This window comes from Sarcophilus harrisii, chromosome 2, assembly GCF_902635505.1.
Source record: "Sarcophilus harrisii chromosome 2, mSarHar1.11, whole genome shotgun sequence".
Lineage (NCBI taxonomy): Eukaryota > Metazoa > Chordata > Mammalia > Dasyuromorphia > Dasyuridae > Sarcophilus > Sarcophilus harrisii.
Window position 1 is genome coordinate 71168567 of NC_045427.1, and position 24514 is coordinate 71193080.

The 24514-nt window shown below is 35.2% G+C and overlaps 2 protein-coding genes across 2 annotated transcripts; both read left to right on the forward strand.

Annotated features, from left to right (window-relative positions):
* Nucleotides 1–6517: 6517 nt before the first annotated feature.
* LOC100919379 (olfactory receptor 1E5-like) lies at nt 6518–7468 on the forward strand. Its single transcript, XM_003758373.3, has one exon. It carries the CDS (start codon nt 6617–6619, stop codon nt 7466–7468), a length of 852 nt encoding a protein of 283 aa, XP_003758421.3. The 5' UTR covers nt 6518–6616.
* Nucleotides 7469–20575: 13107 nt separating this feature from the next.
* Nucleotides 20576–21541, forward strand: LOC100918853 (olfactory receptor-like protein DTMT). Its single transcript, XM_003758371.2, has one exon. It carries the CDS (start codon nt 20576–20578, stop codon nt 21539–21541), a length of 966 nt encoding a protein of 321 aa, XP_003758419.2.
* Nucleotides 21542–24514: the final 2973 nt, after the last annotated feature.

The window sequence follows — 24514 nt, forward strand, 5'->3', positions numbered from 1 at the left end:
TTGATATACAATCTAAAGAAGTAAATGGACACAATAATCTAATGATAAACCCAAACATCTTAGCTGTTGGGATAAGAACTACTATTTGAAAAAAAAAAAAAACTTATTGGGAAAACTAGAAAGTAGTCTTGGAGAATACTGCATTAACCAACATCTCATTAAGATAAGTTCTAAATGGGCACAAGGGAACAAAAAGTATAATATCATAAGTAAATAGAACATGGGAGAAATAACTTGACATATCTGTTAAGGGGGCAAAAGTTCATGACCCTACAAGATATAGAGATAGAGAAATTCAAAGCAGTTAAAATGAGAGTTTTTAATTACATAAAATTACAATACAGATAAAATTAGAAGAAAAATAGTTTGGGAAAATCATTAAAGCAAATTTCTCTGATAAATTTATAAGGAACCAGTCAAATTTAGAAGAATAATTGGCCAAATGATAAATGTACAATAGATACTAATACGCACTTTTCAGAGGAAGAAATCAAAGCTATCAACAGCTAAAGAAAAATTGCTCTAAATCATTAATAACCAGAGAAATACACATTAAAATAACTCTGAACCAGGAGATCATTATATTCCTCAACAATGATGCTGTATGAGCATGTATTCTGATGGAAGTGGATTTCTTTGACAAAGAGAAAATCTAGCTCAGTTTCAATTGATCAAGGATGGATAGAAGCAGCTACACCCAAAGAAAGAACACTAGGAAATGAATGTAAACTGCTTGCATTTTTGTTCTTCTTCCCAGGTTATTTATACGTTCTAAATCCAATTCTCCCTGAGCAACAAGAGAACTCTTCGGTTCTGCACACATATATTGTATCCAAGATCTACTGTAACCTATTTAACATGTATAGGACTGCTTGCCATCTGGGGGAGGGGGTGAAGGGAGGGAGGGGGAAAATCGGAACAGAAGTGAGTGCAAGGGATAATGTTGTGAAAAATTACTCTGGCATGGGTTCTGTCAATAAAAAGTTATTAAAAAAATAAAATAAAATAACTCTGAGATACCACCTTGGGCAGCTAGGTGACATCATGGAAAGAACTCTATACCTAGAATCAGTAAATCCTGATTTTAAATCTGACTTCAGTTTTATATATTTCTAGGTTTTATTTCTAAAATATGGGTAATATGGAAATTATTTATATTTCTTGTTTTTTATTGCCTTATCAATGAGTGGAGAAAGGTAGCTCAAAGACTGAACAATGAGAGATTATTCACTAAGACTAAACAATCAGATACTCACCCCCATGAGGGTGGCACAGGGAAATATAATATGTGGCTCTAATAAAAAATACTATCTCACTACAGATAAGAGGATGATCAGAATAAAAAATACTTTCTAAATCCCAAAAGAAGATTAAGAACATAAACACTTCTACAAGCACTTAAGTCTGGCCCAGAGAGATCATTTCACATAAAAGCAGAGGAAAGGAACTTGAATACAAGAAAATACACACATTTGTCATTAATGAATTTCCCAGGGATATAAGGTCTCCAGAGACTAGAACACTGAAGAAAGGGAGACTCGGGGTAAAGACAAAGAATCATGTAGATAGCAGAGGAGAGGACAGAAACAAGAAACAGTATGCTAGAACCCCATTCAGGCTATCAAGGTAAGTTAAGAATAAGCTGGGAATTTTGCTATCTGGATTTCTGACTCTTTAAGATGTAGTTATTCCTAATCTATCTGAAGTCATTTCTTTCCAAAAGCACTCATTTACACACATACATACATGTACATTATATGGTACTATATAGTCTCTCCGGTAAAATTAGAAATTCTTTACTCTAGTGTTTATTAAGGTTTTCCACCGTCTGGTTCCAAACTATTTTTCCAGATTAACTTTACATAACTTGCATTCACATATTCAATATTCCGGGTAAACTGACCTACAAACATTCCTCAAAATCAACCTTTCTCCCACCTCCATGCATTCTCAGAATGCACTTCCACAATGCTTCAAATGCACTCTCTGCACATCTTCAAATCTTTATTAATCTTAAAAGTTCTACTCAGGCACCAATTTCACTAAGAATAGTTGCCTAATGCTACCAGATATTAGCATATCCTCATACCTAGAATTCCTTTTCATTACTGAATGCACATAGATGATTCTTGATAAATATTTACTGAATTTAAAAAATTGAAGTTTTCCTCTGAATGGCATCATTGACCCAAAACTAGACTGGATAATTTACTTTTCCCTTTCCTTTTCATTCTCTAAAGTTGTGAGGATTTTGTTTGTTTTTTACCACCTCCATAATCACCCAAATATCTCACAATTCAACTTCTGAAAAAGAAGAGCCAGCTTTCATTGAACATATACAGATCAGGGTGTAGGGAGAGGTAAAGAAAAGGGAAAATGAATATCATGTTCAAGATTCCTAGCAGCAATCCCTCAATGGTGGAAGCCATTTCAGACAAGGATCTACTAAGACAAATGTCATGTTTTATCACAGGTCATGCACTAGTGGTATCATCTACTTCCAGACACTATAATGGTTTCTTTGGGGTCAATTCACTCAGGAAATTGAAAATCATAATATAATAAGAATGATAAATAACTAATGTTTACATAGTTCCAACTATGTGCTAGGCACCATGCTAAGCACTTTACAATTATTATCTCACTGGATCCTGGCAATACCCAAAGAAAGTAGGTGCTATAATTCTGCCCCTTCACAGATGAGGAACCTGAGTCAAACAGAGGTTAAGTGATTTCATTTGGTCAACAAAGGTCACACAGCTAGTGTTTGGAACAACAATTGAACTTAGGTCTTCCTGACTGTAGCCCAGCACTCTTTCCACTGCACCACATAGCTATCTGAATCACAACCATCTGAGAACAGCTAACTATCCTAGATGAGTTCAAGTCACCAGGAGTAAATGAACAATTTTATAGGAGAGCTAAAAATGAGATTTCTTAACTACTTCAAAAATTCACAGTTGAACAGGAGACTTGTTGCAGAGATAGAGAATGCCCCAATCTTCACTACAGAAAAAAATTGGATTTTTCAAACCAGAGGCCAATAGGTTTCAATTTCGTTCCAAGATTAGGAGGAGAGCCTTAATAGAAAGATGATTCCTCAACACATAGTAAGAAAATCCATATCTACTATACGACTACATGGGTTCATCAAAAGCAAATCAAAACACCAGCTTAATCCTACTTTATTTGTGATACATTTCCTAAAAGATTAGAAGAAGGAAAAATTGCAAGCATAGTATGCTCAGATTTCAGTAGGTCATCCAACACAGCCTCTCAAAATATGGATTATACCTGAGATGTCAAATTCATTCCGGGGACATGTAACTCTAAGAGTACTCATTGATGAATCAATATCAACTTACAGGACAGTTTCTAAGATGATCCCCCTGGCTCTTTTCTTTGGTCCTGTTCTATTCAACATTTTTATTAGTAACATGAATGAAAACATAGGCAACAGGCATGTAGGGGTCCTCAAACTACAGCCTGCAGGCCAGATGCGGTAGCTGAGGACGATTATCCCCCACACCCAGAGTTATGAAGTTTCTTTATTTAAAGGCCCACAAAACAAAGTTTTTGTTTTTACTATAGTCCGGCCCTCTAACAGTGTGAGGGACAGTGAACTGGCCTCCTATTTAAAAACTTTGAGGACCCCTGGATTAGGGTTTTTTTATCTAAAATGTCATAACAGGGTATATGATTGGCTTAAAGCAATAAATAGAAGTTTTATAGGGATAAATGTCTTGTGTATTCATTCAAAACATGAATTGCACAGATTACACATATACATTGTGGGAAAAAAAAGAGATAAAAAGCACATCATACACTAACTTAAGATACTATGTTTCTGCAAACATGTATTCATATGAATACATTGTAAAATCACATATACACATAAATAAATTTATTTATTTAAGTAAGGAACTTATTCATATATTATTATTTATTATTAAGTAAGGAACATACACTACATTATAGTCTTACAATTCTCTACCTAGTAAGAAAATGTTCAATATTCTAGTTATATCTTGATATTGTATTAAAGGAAAAGACAATAACAAGCTACAAATGTCCATAGGAAGCAAAGATGATGATCGAAATTTTAAAGGTGCAATATCACAAAATCACAAAATTTCATACTTGTAAGGCACTTTAGAGAACATCTAGTGAAATTCATAATTGTTCATAAATTTCCTTTACAATATCCCCAAAAGTTGTCATTAACTTAAAAAAAATTTTAAAGGATTTGAAACTGGAACCATTAACTCCACATTCATTGATCTTACACTATGTCATATAGTCTGGCTCATTTGAAGGCACCAGATATGCTTAATCAAAAAAAAAAATAGATGTATCATTTAGGTAGGCGATCTCTTAGCAAATGTTTTAAAAACTGGGTTGTGCTGTGATATTTCACTTGAAAATTGACCCACAGTATATAAAACCACATCCAAGGAGTGAAAATTACAAAGAGATTTATTTTGCCTCAAAAGAATAATAATTTGTTAACCTATGAGAACTGCCCATAAATGGTGTGAATTGTATTAGAGGATCGCACATGTTTACCAGAAAACTGGGAATGTTTGCAGATAAGTTAATAAGAAATAGATTTTAATGTGTATGAGTAGGAATTCCACTGAATCACTAAAATGATGATAAGTTTCTCTAGGATATGTTAAGCATTTATCTCACTCCTGAGTATAGACCAAACCACATTAAAAAGCAATTGGGAGATATTTAACAAAATACATAAAAATACAAAAAAAACAGCAAATTTAAAAGTAAGTCAAAATGTAGCCTGCAGGGAACCCTGTGTATGAATTATTGACCCCCTTCAAGCTTAATTTGACCTTCTCTCTTTAGGACAGATTATGTACCTGTCCTAGTAGAGACAAAAATTAGCATCTACCTATTTTGTCGGATGGGAAGACTAAGAAGAAGAAATTTAAATTTAAATGGCAGGTTTTGTTCCCTTTGTGTGCTGGACTTGAAATGGAAGATGGAAGGAAAAACCAATCCCCTTTTTAAAAACCTATATATGCTGCTATGTAGCTAAATAGTAGACCCTGTCTAGGTCTCTCTGAAGAATCTTGGTTTTGATTGTGCAGCATACATAGGTTTATCTATATCTGCTATTTCATCACTTGCTTGTTGCCAGAGCACTTTGAGGTAAATAAAAAGGGTAAACTGATTTGGGTGATTTCTTTTGATTTAAACATCAATTGGATTTTAGTAAGGCAGAGGTGAACAAAGTTATTGATCTTACCCTCTCTTCCAGAGTCACATGTTTCAGTGGCAGGGAAGAGCCAATACAACTGATGATGGCTCGAGATGAATTATAGGCTCTAGAGTATCAAGGAAGACTAGTATCTCTGATGTAAGAGCTGCCAATCATTTTTCAGAACTGTTTTTCACCACTGCTGTCTCCCTCATCCACCTAATTCTTAACTGTGTTTCCAAGAAGCATTTAGTCTGCACAGCAGCTGAACTATAGTAAATAATTGGGCAAGTATAATAAACAAGGTTGAAAGCAACTGAGAGATCTAAAACCACTCACTGAGTTGGGAGGGTGTCTTAAATGTCTCTGGATACTTCCCACAGTGGGCAGAAAAGAACAAATGATTACAACGGTCATGAAAGCAGCTGAAGCTAGTTCTACGGAGCTCTTTGAGCTTGGTTAGACATCAAAGAAGCCAAGGTTATCTGCTCTGCCCTTACAAAACAATAAGAGGCTCGTTTGGTAATACCTTTGATTGAAAACTTTCCTCCTTGGCTAATTAAGTACTTGAATGAAGGTAAAGAGTAAAAAGAGACTGCTATATTCTTGAAAGCTATTGGACAAAGCTGTTCCTCTAATGTCTAAATGTGGTATATCTCCAAATCATGAAAGAACTTGACTTGTAGGAAAGCAAATTAGGCTGATATCCTCTGGGGGACATAGACATATTGAATATTTTGGCAAAGAATAACTTAGAAATTAGATCCATGTAGTTAAAGAAGAATTGTGAAGATAACTGTGAAGATAAGTAGCTACAATATATAGAACCATACTATCTTCCTAGATTTTAAAGTAAACTTAGAAGACATCTTGTTGCCCAGTTATAAGATTTCTTGCTAGACGATTTCTGACAGGTATCCAACTCTTGATTTCAACACTTTCTGTGACAATTGCCCACTAATTAGCAAGTCAGGCTAGCTCATTTTTATGAGCTACTAATTAATGACAAGAACTTTACAAAAGAACAGGTGACTAGAAAGAGACTTGAATTCGGATGGCCAATAAGCAGGATACCTAAGTGCTAAGCCCACCTTAAACACCAGGAAATAGATCCTATCACTTCTCCAGATATAAATTTTCTCACTTGTAAAAATTAGAAGTCAGATTTGGTGACATCTCAGGTTTCTTCCAACTCTGAAACTGTACAAACTCTGTCTCATGAACAAGCTATTTTTACTAAAATTCCTTTTCAAAGAAATTATTGGTATTTTTGTTTTCTCTCAGATGAAGCCAGTTCATGATGAAAATGTGAACCAAACCATTATCTCTGAATTCATTCTCCTGGGCCTGCCTATCCAACCAGAACTAAAGACCCTTTTCTATGCCTTCTTCCTGGCCATGTATTTAACTACAATCCTCGGGAACATGCTCATCATCCTCTTGATCTCTCTGGATTCCCGCCTACACACACCCATGTATCTGTTCCTCAGCAACCTGTCCTTCTCTGACATGTGCTTCTCTTCTGTGACCATCCCCAAACTGTTGATAAATATGCAGAGCATGAAACCAGTCATCCCCTATCCTGGATGCCTGACCCAAATGTACTTCTTCCTTTTCTTTGGAGATCTAGAGAGCTTTCTGTTGGTGGCCATGGCTTATGATCGTTATGTGGCCATTTGCTACCCACTGCACTACACAGTCATGATGAACCCCAAGTTATGCAATTCTCTTGTGGTGCTCTCCTGGGTCCTAACTACCTTTCATGCATTGCTGCATACCCTGCTCATGTCTCAATTATCTTTCTGTGATAACAACATTATCCCCCACTTCTTCTGTGACATGTCTGCCCTTCTGAAACTGACTTGTTCAGATATCCACATTAATGAACTAGTAATATTCATCACAGCAGGACTGATTATTGTTGTACCATTCTTGCTAATTGTCACATCTTATGCTCAGATCCTCTCTTCTATCCTCAGGGTGCCCTCTGTGAGGGGCATCCGCAAGGCTTTTTCTACCTGTGGTTCCCATCTTTCAGTAGTATCTCTCTTCTATGGAACAATCATTGGACTCTATTTGTGCCCTTCAGCCAACAATTCCACATTAAAGGAGACAGTCATGTCAATCATGTACACTGTGGTAACACCAATGCTGAACCCCTTCATCTATAGTCTGAGGAATCAAGACATGAAAGGGGCCTTCAAGAAACTCCTAGAAGGAAGAAAAATTCCCAACTCCCTGAGACTGTGATACTGAACCTTCTAACATAATACTTTATAATTACAAGGAAAATGTATAGTATAATAATAATGTAGAGACTAGAAAAATATCCTATATAGTCTCCTCGCTTCCATTTTCCTCCCATTCGTTCCCATTTTCTATACTACTAGGGTATTCTTCCTTAAATCCTCTTTCTATTATATCTCCGTCCTACTCAAACATTTTACAGTCTTCCAAAATTAGCTTTTCCTGTCTTCTCTCTCCTTGTTCCTATACTTACAACCAAACTAGTCTCATCATAGTTCCTATTACACCCTTTCCCAAATAGAGTACTCTCTCCTTTCCTCAACATTCTTTGCCTTTTAAAGTCCAACTTATAATCCCCTTCATTCATATGTTAGATATATATATATATATATATATATATATATATATATTAATTTTTTTCTGAGGCAATTGGAGTGTTAAAGGTTGGAGGCCAGTTTTGAACTCAGTCCTCTGTCTTCAGTGCTAATGCTCTATCCACTACACCACCTAGCTACCCCTACTGACATATTTTAAATAATTTAGCATTAGCAGGAATTTAGCAATTCCTAATGTACACACTAAGAGTACTCTTTTTTGATGATGCAAGCATAATTCTACCTGGATATGAGAATATCATCGTGGTTTGAGGAAAAGTAAAAAGAATTCTTAACTAAAGCAGTTTAATTTAGAATATTTATCCCAATTATATTGACAATTTTTAGAATTGATTTTAAAGATTTTGAATTCTAAATTTTTCTCCCACCTTCTCTCCCCTCCCTCTTCTATTCCAAAAATGAAAGGCAATTTGATACAAATTATATATGTGCTATCATAGGAATGGTTTTGAAAGAAGAAATTGTTCAAAAGAAAAAAAACAAAAAAAGAACAGAATAAGTGGGTGGAAATATGCTTCATTCTGCATTTAGAATCCATCATTTTACTTTGCATCATTTTGTACATCTTTTCAGTTTTTTCTATATTGCATCTGTTCATTATTTCTTATTGCACAATAGGATTCCATTACATTCATATAATGCAATTTGTTCAACAAATCCCCAATTGATTTTTTTAGCTTTACTTTTGATTTATTTATTTAATATTTTTACCCAGTTAAATTCAAAGCAATTTTTTTCACATTTGTTTTTAAAATTTTTGAGTTCTAGATCCTCTCTCTTATCCCCATCCATAATTAAGAAACCACATGTGAAGTTATGCAAAACATTGTGAAAGAATAGATAGATCTCCCATCCTAACAGAAAAAAACTGTCAAGAAAAATTAAGTTGAGACAGACAGACAGACAGACAAAGAAAAAGAGAGAGAGAAAGAGAATGAATGCTTCATTATATATTCAGACACAGTCAGTTCATTTTCTGAGTATAGATAGGATTTTTCATCATAAGTCCTTCATAGAAGTCATAGATGATTGTTCTACTGAGAATAGCAAAGTCATTTACAGCTGCTCATCCCAGAACATTGCTATTACTTTGTATAGAGTACATTTCATTTTACTTGGGTTTGTAGAAGACTTTCCAGTTTGTTTTTTTTTTGTTTTGTTTTGTTTTCTGAGAGCATCCTGATTATCATTTCCCATAGAGCAATAATATTCCATCACAAACACATATCACAGTTTGCTGAGTCATTCCCCAATTGATGGGGCTCCTCAATTGCCAAATTTTTGCCCTGAGAAGAGAGCTAGTTTGAATATATTTTCTATAGGTAGGTCATTTTCCTTCTTTTTTTTTTAATCTCTTTTGGTATTCATGCCTAGTAATGGTGTTAAGTTAAAGAATATGCATGAATTTATACCTCTTTGGGCACAGATCATATCTTTTGATCATTTATCAATTGGGATATGGCTTTTATTTTTTATAAATTTGACTCAGTTTCCTCCATCTTTGAGAAATGAAGCCTTATCAAAGGAACTTGCTTCAAAATTCTTTTTACAATTACTATTCTAAACTTTATCCTCCTCCATTTATTCTCTCTCTCCTTTCACACTTCCCTCTTCAAAAGCATTTTGATACTGACCCTTCCCTTTTATGAGCCAGAACTCTGAACTTGAAACAAAGGATTCTTACAAGGTACTAATTCAGTAGAATTGATAGAGACCATAGTTATCTAATTTAACATGGTTCAGTGCGATTGATTTAATCCTACAAGGAGATGTTATGGGCCAGAACTTGAAACAAGGTACTAAGGGGAAGTGAGAAGACAATGGTTAAATCTAGTTTAGCATTGATTTAATCCTACAACAAATAATAGTTTCCTAGTGATATAATGATTGGTGTATACACAGTGAGGGGCATATAAGCAAGAAGCTCTCAGGTCCAGAAGGGCAAGTGTACTAGAAGCTCTTGGAGCCTCAGCCAGGATTCAGTTGGGGAGATTCAGAAGCCAGAGAAGGCAGGCGAGAGCTCAAGCTCTTGGAACCAAGGCCAGACTGAAAGGCTCTCCAGAAAGCAGCCCAGTCCCAGGAAGAAGATAATAAAGGATCTGAACTATAAGAAAGCTAACCAGGCCCCAAGAAAGGAGACAAGACTTAGAAAGAGACAATAAAGGATTTAACCCCTGGCTATACTCTGTGGTGATTACTGAACTGAAACTAAGGCTGCCTCCAGAGACCCCAAGAAAACCCCAACAAAAGATTACATTTTAGAGAAGAATATTACACCTCCCTCCCCCAATATGCCCTTTTGATCAACTTCCTCTCTTCCCAAATCCCATTCTCCAATTTTTCTGGAGGGTAAGCTTGATTTCTATACCTATATTGATTATGTATGTTATTTCCTCTTTGAGACAATTTTGATGAAAGCAAAGTTCCCTCACACAACCTCTTTTCCCCCTTTTCCCCTCCACTGTAAAAGTTTTTTCTTGCCTCTTTGTTTTATGGCAGATAATTTTCACCATTCCACTTCTCCCTTCACTTTCTCCCAGTATATTTCTCTCTCACCCCTTAATTTCATTATTTTTTAAAACATGTTATCCCTTCATATTGAACTTACACTTGTGTCCTCTATCTGTACATACTCCTAACTGCCACAACAATAAGAAAAGTCTAATGAGTCACAAATATCATCCTCCCATGTAAGATCGTAAACAGATAAACCTTATTAAGTTCCTTATATTATTTTCCTTATAACCTCCTTATGCTTCTTTTATTTGAAAATTAAATTTACCATTCAGCTCTGGTTTTTATCAAACCCTCTATTTCAATAGATGACAGCCTTTTTGTCTGAAGAATTATACTCAGTTTTGCTGGGTAGGTGATTCTTGTAATCCTAGTTTCATTGCTCTTGGGAATATCATATTCCAAGCCATCCGGTCCTATAATGTACAAGCTACTAAATCTTGTGTTATGCTGACTATGACTCCAGCATATTTGAATTGTGTCTTTCTGGATGCCTGCAATATTTTCTTCTTGACGTGGGAATTCCAAAATTTTGCTATAATATTTCTCAGAGTTTTCATTTGGAATCTCTTTGAGAAGGTTTTCAGTGGATTTTCTCAATTTCTACTTTATCCTCTGGTTCAAGAATATCTGGAAAGTTGTCCTTGATAATTTCTTGAAAGATGATGCCCAGGCTCCTTTTTTGATCATGCATTTAAGGTAGACCAATAATTTTTAAATTATCTCTTCTGGATCTGTTTTCCAGATTATTTGTTTTTCCAATGAGATTTTTCACTTTTTTCTATTTTTCTTTTTCTTTTTTTGGTTTTACTTTATTGTATCTTAATTTCTCATAAAATCATTCACTTCCATTTGCTTAATTTTTAAATAATTATTTTCCTCAATGAGATTTTTGTACTCCTTTCCCAACTGGCCAATTTTGCTTTTAAAGGCATTCTTCTCTTCAGTAACTTTTTCTATTTCCGTTTGCACCATTCAGTATTCTTTTCCTAAATTTTCCTCAATCTCTTTCACTTGATTTTCAAAATCCCTTTTGAGCTCTTCCATGACCTGAGCCCAAATAATTTCACAGAGGTTGGGATAAAAATTGAAAAAAAACTTTTTTGGGGAAAGTGGAAAACAGTCTGGCTAAAAATTGGCATTGACCAATATCTCATACTGTATAATAAAATAATGCCAAAATGAGTACATGGATACATAAAGGGTGATATCATAAGTACATTAATAGAGAATAAGAGAAATTATTTATCAGATCTGTAAATAGGGAAAGAGTTTATGACCCTATAAGAATCAGAGTTCAAAGCAGGTAAAATGGATACTTTTGTTATATCAAATTAAAGATTTTGGCACAGGGGCAGGGAGAGAGAGAGAGACAGACAGAGAGAAAGACAGAGAGACAGACAGATAGAGAAGACTGAAAAGTCATTAAAAATAAATTCTCAATAAAAGTTTCATTTCTAAAATATGTATGGAACCAAGATAAATTTACAAGAATAAAAATCATCCCCCAATTGATAAAGGTTTCAAGAATATTGCCATCTCAAGGAATGGAGTAGAGTTCATAAACTAAGCAAAAAGAGATGATTCACAAAAATTAAACAATTAGATAGCTGTCTTTGTTAGGGTATGAACTAGGAATATAGTGAGGGGTTCTGATAAAAAAAAAAGTACTACCACACTACTAATAAGAGGATTATTAAAAAAAAAAAGGATACTTTCTAAGTTCCAAAGGAAGTTTAAAAGTATAAAAGCTTCTACAACCATTTATGAAGTCTGGTCCAAAGAGATCAGTTTGCATGGGGACAGAGGAAGGGAACTTGAACACAAAAAAATCCTCACATTAGCCACTAATGAATTTCTCAGGGACCTAAGGTCTCCAGAGGCAAGGACACTGAAGAAAGGGAAAGACACAGGCAAAGAATCATGGAGATAACAGAGGAGAGGGCAGAAACAAGGATCAATAACCTAGAATCTCATTCAGGCTATCCAGGTAAGTTGAGAAGAAGCTAAGAATTTCACTGTCTGGATTCCTGATCTAACATTATTATTTCTGATCTGAAATCTGTTCTTTTCTTTCCAAAGGCACTAATTTATATATACACAGGCATGCACTTCATATGGTTTCATACAACCGCTGGGATAAAACAGAAATTCTTTATTCTGATGTTTAAGGCTTTCCACCATTTGTTCCAAAGAATTTTTCCAGATTAACTTCACATGACTTGCATTCTCATATTTAGTATCCATGTAAAAATACTCCTCAAATTCAAAATCCTCTCTCCCACCTCCATGCATTCTCACAAGTCATTCCCTATGCCACAAATGCATTCTCTCTACATCTTCACATGGCAGAATCTTTATTAATTTTAAATTCTACTTAGTTCTACTAAGACACCAGTTTCACTAATAGTTTCCAAATGCTACCAGATATTCCCACATCCTCCTATCTAAAATTCCTTTCTGTTATACTTACTTATATAAAGGTAGAATGCCATCTCCCTGAGACAAGAAACTTTGGTCTTTAGGCTTAATGCATTGAATGCATGTAGAAGATGCTTCACAAATATTTATTGAATTAAGATGAACTGAAATTTTCCTCTGAGAGGGAGGCACCATTGATCCAAAAATAGACCTAGTGACTTCCTTTTCCCTCTTGTTTTCATTCTCTAAAGTTGTTTTCTTTCTTTGTTTTTTACCACCACCATGACCACCCCAATATCTCACAATTCAACTTCTGCCTGATTTCACTGACATATATAGGTCAAAGTTTAGGGAGAGGTAAAGAAGAGGGAAAACAAATGTCATACTCTAGATTCCTAGCAACAACCCCTCAGTGCTAGAAGTCATCTCAGGCAAGGATCTATAGGTCCACAGCAGAAAACTAAGCCAAATGCCATGTTTCATTACAGGCCACTCACCAATGGTGATAATTATTTCCAGATACTATAATGATTTCTCAAGAGTCAATTCACTAAGGAAATTGAAAGTTACAATATAATGACAAATAATTAATGTCTATTATGTATCAGACACCATACTTAGCACTTTACAATTATTATCTCGTTGTATTTCTGCAATACCCATAAAAGATAGATGCTATAAAGATGCCCCTTTCATAGATGAGGAACCTAAGACAAACAGAGGTTAAGTAATTTGGTCTACAAAGGGCACACAACTAGTAAGTGTCTGGAGCTCCAACTGAACTCAGGTCTTCCTGACTGCAGCCCAGCACTCTTTCCACTACACCATATAGCTATCTGAGTCACAACTATCTGAGAACAGCTAACTACCCTAGATGAGTTTAAGTCACCAGGAATATATGAACAACTTCATAGGAGAGCTAACAATGAAGTTCACAGTGAATGGGAGACTTGTTGCAGAACTAGAAATGACCAAGTGTCCCAATCTTCATTACAGAAAAAAAATGCATTTTTCAAACCAGAGGTCAATGAATTTCAACTTAGTTCCAAGGTGAAGAGGGGAGCCTTAATACAGAGATGATTCACCAAAGCACAGTAAGATTACATAAATTCATTAAGAGCAAATCATAATACCAAATTAATCCTACTTTATTTGTGATCGATTTCCTAAAAGATTAGAAGAAGGGAAAAAATGCAAGCATAGTATGCTCAGATTTCATCAGGTCATCTGGCACAGCCTCTCAAAATATGGATTAGATCAGAGATGTCAAATTCGTTTCAGGGGCATGTAACTCAAACAACATTAAAATGTAATTGAGAAATGTTTAACAAAGTAATTAGAAATATAATAAAACAGACAATTGTAGTTTGCTAAGTCAATATGTAGCCCATGAGGTTTCAATTCCATTTGAGTTTGATTTATTGCAGTAAATAATATAGTTACATAGGTTCTAATATCATCATTAGAATTAAAGAGTGCCCATTGATGAACTAATATCAGCATAAAGGACAATTTCTAGGTTAGTGCTCTGGGTCATTTCTATTCAATATTTTTAACATAATGTGAATGAAAACATAAACAACATTTTTTTAATCTGAAATGTTTCAATAAACTATAAGAGAGACTTCAAACAATAAGTTAAAGTTTAATAGGGATAAATGCCTTATATATTCATTCAAAAGACCAATTCTACAGATTAAAAATATACATTAGTGAAAAGAGAAATAGCACATCATGTGCTAAAGAACTTAAGACACCATATTTCTGCAAATATGTATTCATATGAATACGTTGTAAAGTAGCATACACAAAAATAAACATAATCTTGACCTACGACTAATGTAAGTATAGTGTCCAGAGTAATGAACATACTAGACCTACAATTCTCTACCTGGTCAGACAACATTTACAATATTTTGGTTATATCTCAACATTGTGTTATAGGAAAGGATAAGGGCAATATGCATAATGTCCATAGAAGGCAGACAAAGATAGTGAGCAAAATTTTAAACGTGCAATATCACAAAATCATAAAATTTCAGACTTGTAAGGTACATCATCATAGCACTTCTAGTGGAATTCCTAATTGTTCATAAATTCCCTTCATAATATCCCCAAAAGTTGTTCTTCAGTTAAAATTTTTTTAAAAGAACCATAGACTTCACATTCATGGCTCTTCCACTATAACATATAGTCTAGATGGTTTATTTGAAGGCACTAGATATACTTATTCAAGAAAACAGATACATCATTTAGGTAGGAGGAGATCACTTCTCTTATCAAATGTTTTAAAGACTGTTTATTGTGTTGTGATATGTAACTTGCAAATTGACCCATCATATAAAATCAGAGCGAAGGAGTGAAAATTGTGGGTGTTTGCAGATAACAAGTTAATAAAAAATAGATACTAGTGTGTATAAATAGGAATTCAGCAGTATCACTAACATGATAACAAGGTTCACTAGGAGAGAGGTGTTAAGCATTTATATCACTCCGAAGTATAGACCAAATCAGGTTAAAATGTAATTGGGAGATATTTAACAAAATAAATAAAAATACCATAAAACAGAGTGAACTTTACATTTAAAGGTAAATCAAAATATAGACTATGGGAAACCTATGTAAATTAGCCCCCCCCTTTCCAGTTGAATTTGACCCTCTTATTCTAGGATAAGTTATGTACCTGCCCTAACAGAGCATATAAATTAGTATCTACTGGTTTTGTCAGATGGAAAGGCTAAAAAGAAGAAATTTAAATTAAGATGACAATTTTTGTTCCCTTTTTTCTGCTGAAACTGTAATGGAAGAAATGGAAGATGGAAGGAAAAACCAACTTCTTTTTTAAAAACCTACATATTTTAAGAACTATATTTATTTAATGATTTCATAAAACCATAAATGTCAGAGAAGCATTGTGTCTATTGAATGGGTGGCTAACTTTAAAACCATGAAAACATGAGTATAAATCTCACCCCTAATACATTTGTGTAATCCTAGATGAGTCACCATCTCTCAGAATTCTAAAATTGTTTTGGAAAAGGGGCCACCTTGTGTTAGTAGAGGGTGTTTACTAACCTCAGAGCCTTCAAGACCAAGGAAATCATGTCAGATTCCTAGTTCTATAAAATATCAAATCTGGAAAAAATATGAGGAGATCTAGTCCTACTTTACAAGGGAGGAAATAAATAGTCAGGCAAGAAATTTACCCAAGATTAAGTGTAGGGTACTAAATATTTACCAAATCAATCACTGAGGAAAAAATATCCACATATCACAGTTTTAAGTGTAATCTGCCTTATTAATATCATTTCAATCACTTTATGTATAAACAATTGACAAAACAACAAATCAAATCTTGATTTGTTGCCACTACCAATTTCTGTGGTGTAAATCCTCACACTGAAAATTCAATAAGCAGCTCTCATCAGCCAGTTTGAGATACCTTCAGCATATATCACTATCCCAAGATCATAAAATGAACAAATATTGAATTAAAAAGACAAATCTCCTCTCTGAAAACATAATCAGAGCCACAGAAGTCATGCAACTACTATTAACTCTGAAAATACCAGAGCTCCCACAAATTATCACAACCACAGTTAAGTCCAAAAATATATAAAGGAGATCACTGAAATCACAATTAACTCTAAAAAATACAATAAAAATGTAACAAAAAAAGCAAAGAGCTAGCCATATGAAGAGGAAAGCTTTCTTTATATCTCTAGAGGAGGGGAATTGGACACACATGTCTGGGAAGAGACTTCACGTTGCTGAGGACAAACCTTGACACCTATAGCAGAGGCTATGCAATAACCTGGAATGGTGACAATGAGGGGTAACAGTAATAATGAGACAAGTTTAGCTCATGACACAGCTTTATGCCCAGAACATGCTTACTGCAGGTGTTTGGTCCAAGCTCAAGGAATACCTGAGGCTGCCATATAACAATTCTGAGATTCTCTTACATAAAAGTTCATCAAGAAGGGGAACATAAAGATTGCTGTTATGCAAAGCTCAGAGCACAATTTGCTTGTTAGAACCTAGGTTGGGAAAATAGCAAAAAGAGAGGGATGGTCTCAGCCTGGAAATCCTGACATTTCCCAAGTCCTATTCACATTCCACTTTATTGATTCTTTTTGTGAGTAATTAAAAAAATATTGTTATTAAATGCATTTTATTGTTGTTTGGTTATTTCACTTACTCTTCCTGAGCCCATTTGGGGTTTTCTTGACAAAATTCTGGAGTACTTTACTATTTCCTCCTCCAACTCATTTTTTAGAGGAGGAAACTAACAAATGGTGTTAAGTGACTTGCCCTGATACACACAACTAATAATTGTCTGAGGGCAGTTTTGATGGGTCTTCCTCACCCCAGACCTGGTACTATCTACTAAGTGACCATTCTGGCCTATTAGTCAACTACTTAAGACCTTAAATCTTCCCAATCATCCCAGCCTAATATGATTCATTCATCTTCTGAATTTCTAAAACACTTAATTTTCTTGAACTTTCATTAAGCAATTCTTTGAACAATTTCATAAAGTAATCTTCTTAAGTCCCAGTAAGGATTAAGAATTTGTCATAAATCAGTGGATAAGCATTATCAAGCATTTACTAAGCTCCAAGCAATACATAAAAAACTAGATGTATAAACAAAAAAAAATACCTGCTCTCAAAGAGTTTACTTTCTAATGGAGGAGACATGTGACCATATAGGCATCTACAATTTATATACTAAGTAAACAAAAATAACTTTAGATGGGAAAGCACCACTAACTGTGGTACCCTTATTGAACAAACGATGAAACACCCTTCCTTGAATTATAGCAATCTATGGAATTTTTTAACCATGGTTGGACAACTTTTTGTCAAATATGTTAGAAAAGACTGGCCTACACAGATATATGGGTTGAACTAGATGAACACTTAGGTAGATTCCCCTTTTGAAATTCTGATTCACTGATCATATTTTGACCACAGATGGACAAAGCATCTTGGAAGAATTAAACAAATCTTTTACTTTTATGCTTTCTTACTTAAAAATGTGAACTTCTCTTGGTTAGCTGGTTGGTTGTTGTCCTTCATTCTTAAAGGGGATCAAAATTACATGATTATTTTTCAGGAAATTGCATTATCTCTAATCATATTGATCAGGCCAATGCAAACTCAAAAGTCTCTACCACAGCTTGGGTACAAATACTCCATGAGAACATTAGGGGCTGGATTTTCTAAATTTGGACAGCTGGAATTTCTTTTAATTTAGGCCAATTCTGCTTTTCTCATAGACCACATCAACTTTTACGTGAAGGCACCTCATCATGGACAGTTCTGTGCCAGCATCTCCCATTCTGCATACTCAAATCCAAAGTTCTTCAGAGAGGCCTAGACAGGGATTTTGTATTGCTTCTTCTGACCACTCCAGGAGTGTTTATCTTGTTTTATTTCTCTATAAAAGAGTTTTTTAGGCAAGCATATATTTGCCATCCAAACTATATGGCAATCCCATCAGAATTACACAGTCTGCAGTAGAGTTTGAATGCTTGGCAATTCAGTTCCAGAAAGGAAGTCAGCTTTGGCTACCTTACCCTGCAGGCCAGGTAATCTTGAAAATCTTCCAAAGACTGTTCAAACAGAAGCCATTCAGTTTCCTGACATGACATTAGTATATTCCAGATTTCATGGCCATATGAAAGTGAGACCTGCACAATAGCCCTATAGCACTTCTTTTCAATAATTAGTCTAATACCTCTCTCTCCCACACTTTCCTTTGGAGCTGAGATTATCACTGGGCTAGCCAGAGCTAGCATATATCACCCTCAACATCTAGGTGATAAATTCTCTTACCTTGATAGTGTATCTTCTAGTGATAAACACATCAACATCTATGTGTTTATCACTGGAAGATACACCATCAAGGTAAGAAAATTTATCCACAGCATTTAAAATTTCTAGTCTTGTCTCACTCAGGGCTGCTATTTGGATGTGATACCTGCTGAATTCACTTGCAATAAGAGCTGTTCAACTTGGAGATCTACATAATACATATGTAATAAATATGCATTATTACATATATTTGGGTGCACCTCTTATGTACTGATAGAGAGTGGCATCATTTTGTGAAGATTTTTGTACATTTTTTGTATGTTTTGATCACAGAATAAGATCCCAATCTGGCTTGGTAAACCAATCCAGGGCTAGATAAGTAGAAAATTTTTAGGAAATCTTTTTTAGCCCTTTCTTCACACCAGGAAGTAAGCATTGTGGTAACTAAAAGTCTGCTCAGATACCATAAGGGTTGCTAAATCCTACTGCTGCTTCCAATGGCAAGATAATCATATGGCTTAGCCTACCTGTATGCAGAAAGGTGACTATACCTACCAGTCTACTCATTACTGCTATTTCATCCTTGCCTATTACCATAGCACTTTGAGAATGGTTAAAAAAAAAAAGTAAAATGATTTAGGTAATCTTTTTTTGATTCATGCATCAATTTGGATTGTACTGAAGCAGAGTTGTAATAAGTTACTGACCCTACTCTCTCTTCCAGAGTCATCCCATTGCAGTGGCAAAGCAGAGTCAACACAACTGGTGATGGCTCCAGATGAAGTATATAGGGTATAGGGAATCAGGAAGACTATTATCTCTGGTGTAAGAGCTGCCAATCACTTTTCAGAACTGCTTTCACCTTTGGTATCTCCCTGATCCACCTAACTCTTAATTATGGTTTCAAAAAGTTTTAGTCTGCATACAACTGAACTACAGTAAACCATTGGGCAAATAGGATAAAGTCAAGGGCAACTTAGAGGTCTCAAACCACTCACTGAATTAGGAGAATATCTTTATTCAAGCCTATGGATATTTCCCATGGTGGGATGGGCAGAATAGAACAATTTATTACAATAGTCATGAGGGTAGCTGAAGCAAGTTCTATGGAACTTTTTGAGCTTGATCAGACATCAAAGAAAACAAAGTCATCTGTCCATTCCTTCACATAACAATGAGAGGCTGGCTTAGTAACACTTTTGGCTGAAAATAGTTGCTGAAAACTTTTCCCCTCTTTATGCAATTGAATAAAGGTAATGAGGGAAAAGATACTGCTGTATTCTTGAAGGCTACTGGCCACAGCTGTTCCTTCCTTCTCCTAATGTGTAAATGTGTTATATTCTTAAATCATGAAAGAACTTGGCTAATAGGAAAGCAAATCTGGCTTTTATCCTCTGTTGTTGAACACTTTGACAAAGAATGACTTGGAAATTAAGTCTATGCGGTTAATAAAGACTATGGCAACTGTAAAGATTAGTAGCCGCAATTTGTAGAACCATCAAATCTCAGGTTCATTTAGTTCACTTTAAAATTAGAAGTCATCTTGTTGCCCAATTATAGAAATTCCTGCTAAATAATTTTTGACAGGAATCCAACCACTTGATTTTTATATTTACTGTGGCAAGTGCCCACTGGTTATCAAGTCAGGCTATTTCATTTTTATCAGCTACTAATCAGTGACATAAACTTTACAAAAGAACAAGTGACTAGAAAGAGATTTGAATTAGGATGACCAATAAAGAGGATATCTAGGTCTTAGGTCCATCTCAAATAGCAGGACATAGGTCAGATCACTTCTCCAAATATAAATTTCCTCACTTATAAGAATTAGAAGTCATATTTGGTGATATTTCAGGTTTCTTCCAGATCTGAATCTCTACAAAGTTTGCTTCATGAACACGGTATGTTTACTAAAATTTCTTTTCAAAGAAATGATTGGTATTTTTGTTTTCTCTCAGATGAAGCCAGTTCATGATGAAAATAGGAACCTAACCATTATCTCTGAATTCATTCTCCTGGGCCTGCCTATCCAACCAGACCTAAAGGCCCTTTTTTATGCCCTCTTTCTGGCCATGTACCTAACTACAATCCTCGGGAACATGCTCATCATCCTCTTGATCTCTCTGGATTCCCACTTACACACACCCATGTATCTGTTCCTCAGCAACCTATCCTTCTCTGACATGTGCTTCTCTTCTGTGACCATCCCCAAACTGTTAATAAATATGGAGAGCAAGAAACCAACTATTCCCTATCCTGGCTGCCTGACCCAGATGTACTTCTTCCTTTTTTTTGGAGACCTGGAGAGCTTCCTGCTAGTTGCCATGGCCTATGACCGTTATGTGGCCATCTGCTACCCACTGCACTACACAGTAATGATGAGCCCCAAGCTATGCAGCTCTCTTGTGGTGCTCTCCTGGGTCCTAACTACTTTTCATGCAATGTTGCAAACTCTGCTCATGTCTCGAGTATCTTTCTGTGATAACAACATTATCCCCCACTTCTTCTGTGATACGTCTGCCCTGCTAAAACTGGCTTGTTCAGATATCCACATCAATGAGCTAGTACTATTCATGGCAGTAGGACTGATTATTGTTATACCATTCCTGCTAATTGTCATATCCTATGCTCGTATCCTCTCTTCTATCCTCAGAGTACCCTCTGTGAGGGGCATCCGCAAAGCCTTCTCTACCTGTGGTTCCCACCTCTCAGTGGTCTCTCTCTTCTATGGGATGATCATTGGACTCTACTTGTGCCCTTCAGCCAATAACTCCACATTAAAGGAGACAGTCATGTCAATCATGTACACTGTGGTAACACCAATGCTGAACCCCTTCATCTATAGTCTGAGGAATCAAGACATAAAAGGGGCCTTCAAGAAATTCCTAGAAGGAAGAAAAATCCCCAACACCCTGGGACTATAATACTGAACTTTCTAACATAATACTTTACAATTACAAAGGGAATGCATGGAAAAATAATAATGAAGACACTGGAAACATATCATATATCATCTCCTTGCTTACATTTCATCCCATCTATTCTACACTATCAGAATATTCTTCCTTAAATCTTATTCTATTCTATCCCTCTCCTACTCAAATACTATTCAGTCTCCCAAGACTTATTCTTCCTCTCTTCCTTCCCCTCATACTTCTACTTATTCTGGGTATTACAACCAGATTTGTCTCATCACAGTCCCTATTGCTATCTCTGCTGCTACCCATTTTTCCAGATGGAGTGCTCTCTCCTTTTCTCAACATTCTTTGAATTTTAATACCCAACATAAATTCCCCTTTATGGATATATTTTGGACATGTTAGTTATATACTAAATATTAGATTTTGTATAAGGTATAGCTCCCTTATGTCTTCTCAACCATCCTTCACTGATGTGATTGAATATTTCCTCTCAACTCCTAAATCACTAAATTTTCCAATTTAGCAATTTATGATGAACACTCTTAAGAATACTCTTATGATGCAAGCATAATTCCATCTGGATAGGAGAATATTATCATGGTTTGAGGAAAAGTGAAAAGAATTCTTAATTAAAGCAGTTTAATTTTAGAGTATTTTATTTTTCCCAATTACATCGACAATTTTTAGAATTAATTTTTAAAAGATGAATTCCAAATTTTTCTCTCCCTTTCTTTTCTCTCCCCATTCCAAAAATGGTAGGCAATTTATGTTATACATGTTCTATCATAGGCATAGTTTTGATAGAAGAAATAAATCAAAAGGTAAAGAAAGAACAGAATAAGTGCATGGAAATAAGTTTCACTCTGCATTTAGAATCCATCGTTTTTTTTGTGAGTCTTGTACTTGTCTTGGATCACTGTGTTGCTAAGAAGAACTTAAGTCATTCATATCTGATCGTCATGAAATGTTGCTAATACTGCATACAGTGTTTACCTGGTCTTATTCCTTTCATTTTGCATCACTTTGTACAAGTCTTTCCAGTTTTTTTAACCTGAATTCCATCTATTCACCATTTCTTATTGCACATTAGTATTCCATTACAGTAATATTCTGCAACTTGCTTAGTAATTCCCCAAATGATTTTTTTGGCTTCACTTTTGACTTATTTATTTAATATTTTCACCCAGTTACATTCAAAGATTTTTTTTTACATTTGCTTTTAAAATTTTTGAGTTCTAGATTCTGTCTCTCATCCCCACCCACAATTAAGAAATCACATGTGAAGTTATGCAAAACATTTCCATAAAGTGAAGTTGTGAAAGGAAACATATATCTCCCATCCTAATGAAAAAATCATCAAGAAAAATTAAGTTGAGACAGGCAGAGACAGACAGACAGACAGAGACAGAGACACACAGAGAGAGACAGAGACACAGAGAGAAATACAAAAGGGAAGAGAAAGAAGAGAGAGAGAGAGACTGAAAAATCATTAAAGCTAATTTCTCAATAAAAGTTTTATTATTAGAATAAGTATGGAACAAAGGCAAATTTACAAGAATAAAATCCATGCTCCAATTGATAGATTTTAATAATATGAATATACAGTCTGCAGAGGAAGAAATCAAAGCTATCAATAGATGTCTGAACTTGCTCACTAGAGGATTTCGGTACCAGTCTGAATCCGGATCATGGATGAGGAGTGAAGGGGCAGAACTCACAAAGGGTCAAACAGAAGTCCATTTATTGAAATTTTCCTTAGCCTTATATACCCTAATACACTTGCCTAATTATAGCTCTCTGCACATGCATGAACTATAGGATACTGCACATGCAGAACCACAAAAACAACTTGCTATTGTGTGCAGATGCTTCCTTGCTATTTTAATATAACTCTGCTTTAATTACAACACAGGTTGTCATGCCCCTTAACTTCTCAGGAAAGCCAAGACACCCCTGGAGGAATGGAGAGCCAAAGCAGACCTGTCAGCAGAGTTCATTTTACCAGACTAAAGGGTCTTATACCTTGCCCAGGGTTCCATATTATCTGTGGCTCTCTACAAAGAGAGGAACAAAAAATGCTCTAAATCAATAATAATATCTTATATAATAATAATAATAATAATATATATAAACACTATATAATAGCAAAATTCACATAACAACCACTTTGAGGTATCATCTTGGACAGTCAGATGATACAATAAATGAAGTTCTGGACTTGGAGCCAGGAAAACTTAAGTCTAAATCTTGCCTCAATTTCTTTCTTTGCTTTTATTTTTGTAACATGGCTAATGTGAACATTTATTTTGTAACTATACATGTTTGTGATGGTTTGTTAGGGTTTGGGGGGCAAGGACGCTCTTGTCTTCTCAATGCATGGAGGAGTAGAGTTCATAACCTGAGCAAAGAAAGATGATTCACAAAGGTGAAAACAAGTGAATAATTGTCCCTGTGAGGATATGAACCAGAAATATAGTGGGTGGTTCTGATAAAAAGTACTACTACACTACAAATAAGAAGATAATTAAAATAAAAAATACTTTCTAAGTTCCAAGGAAAGTTTAAGAGTATGAAAACTTCTACAAGTATTTATGAAGTCTGGCCCAGAGAGATCAACTTGCAGGGGGACAGAGGAAGGGAACTTGAACGCAAGAAAATCTTCACATTTGTCACTAATGAATTTCTCAGGGACCTAAGGTCTCCAGGGTCAAGGACACTGAAGAAAGGGAAAGACCCAGGCAAAAAATCCATGGAGAACAGAGGAGAAAGCAGAAACAAGGATCAAGATCCTAATACCTCATTCAGGCTATCCAGGTAAGTTGAGAAGAAGCTGAGAATTTCACTGTCTGGATTCCTGACTCTAACATGCTATTATTCCTGATCTATCTGAAATCTATTCTTTTCTTTGCAAAGACACCAGTTTACACACACACACACACACACACACACACACACACCTCATATGGTTCCAACTGT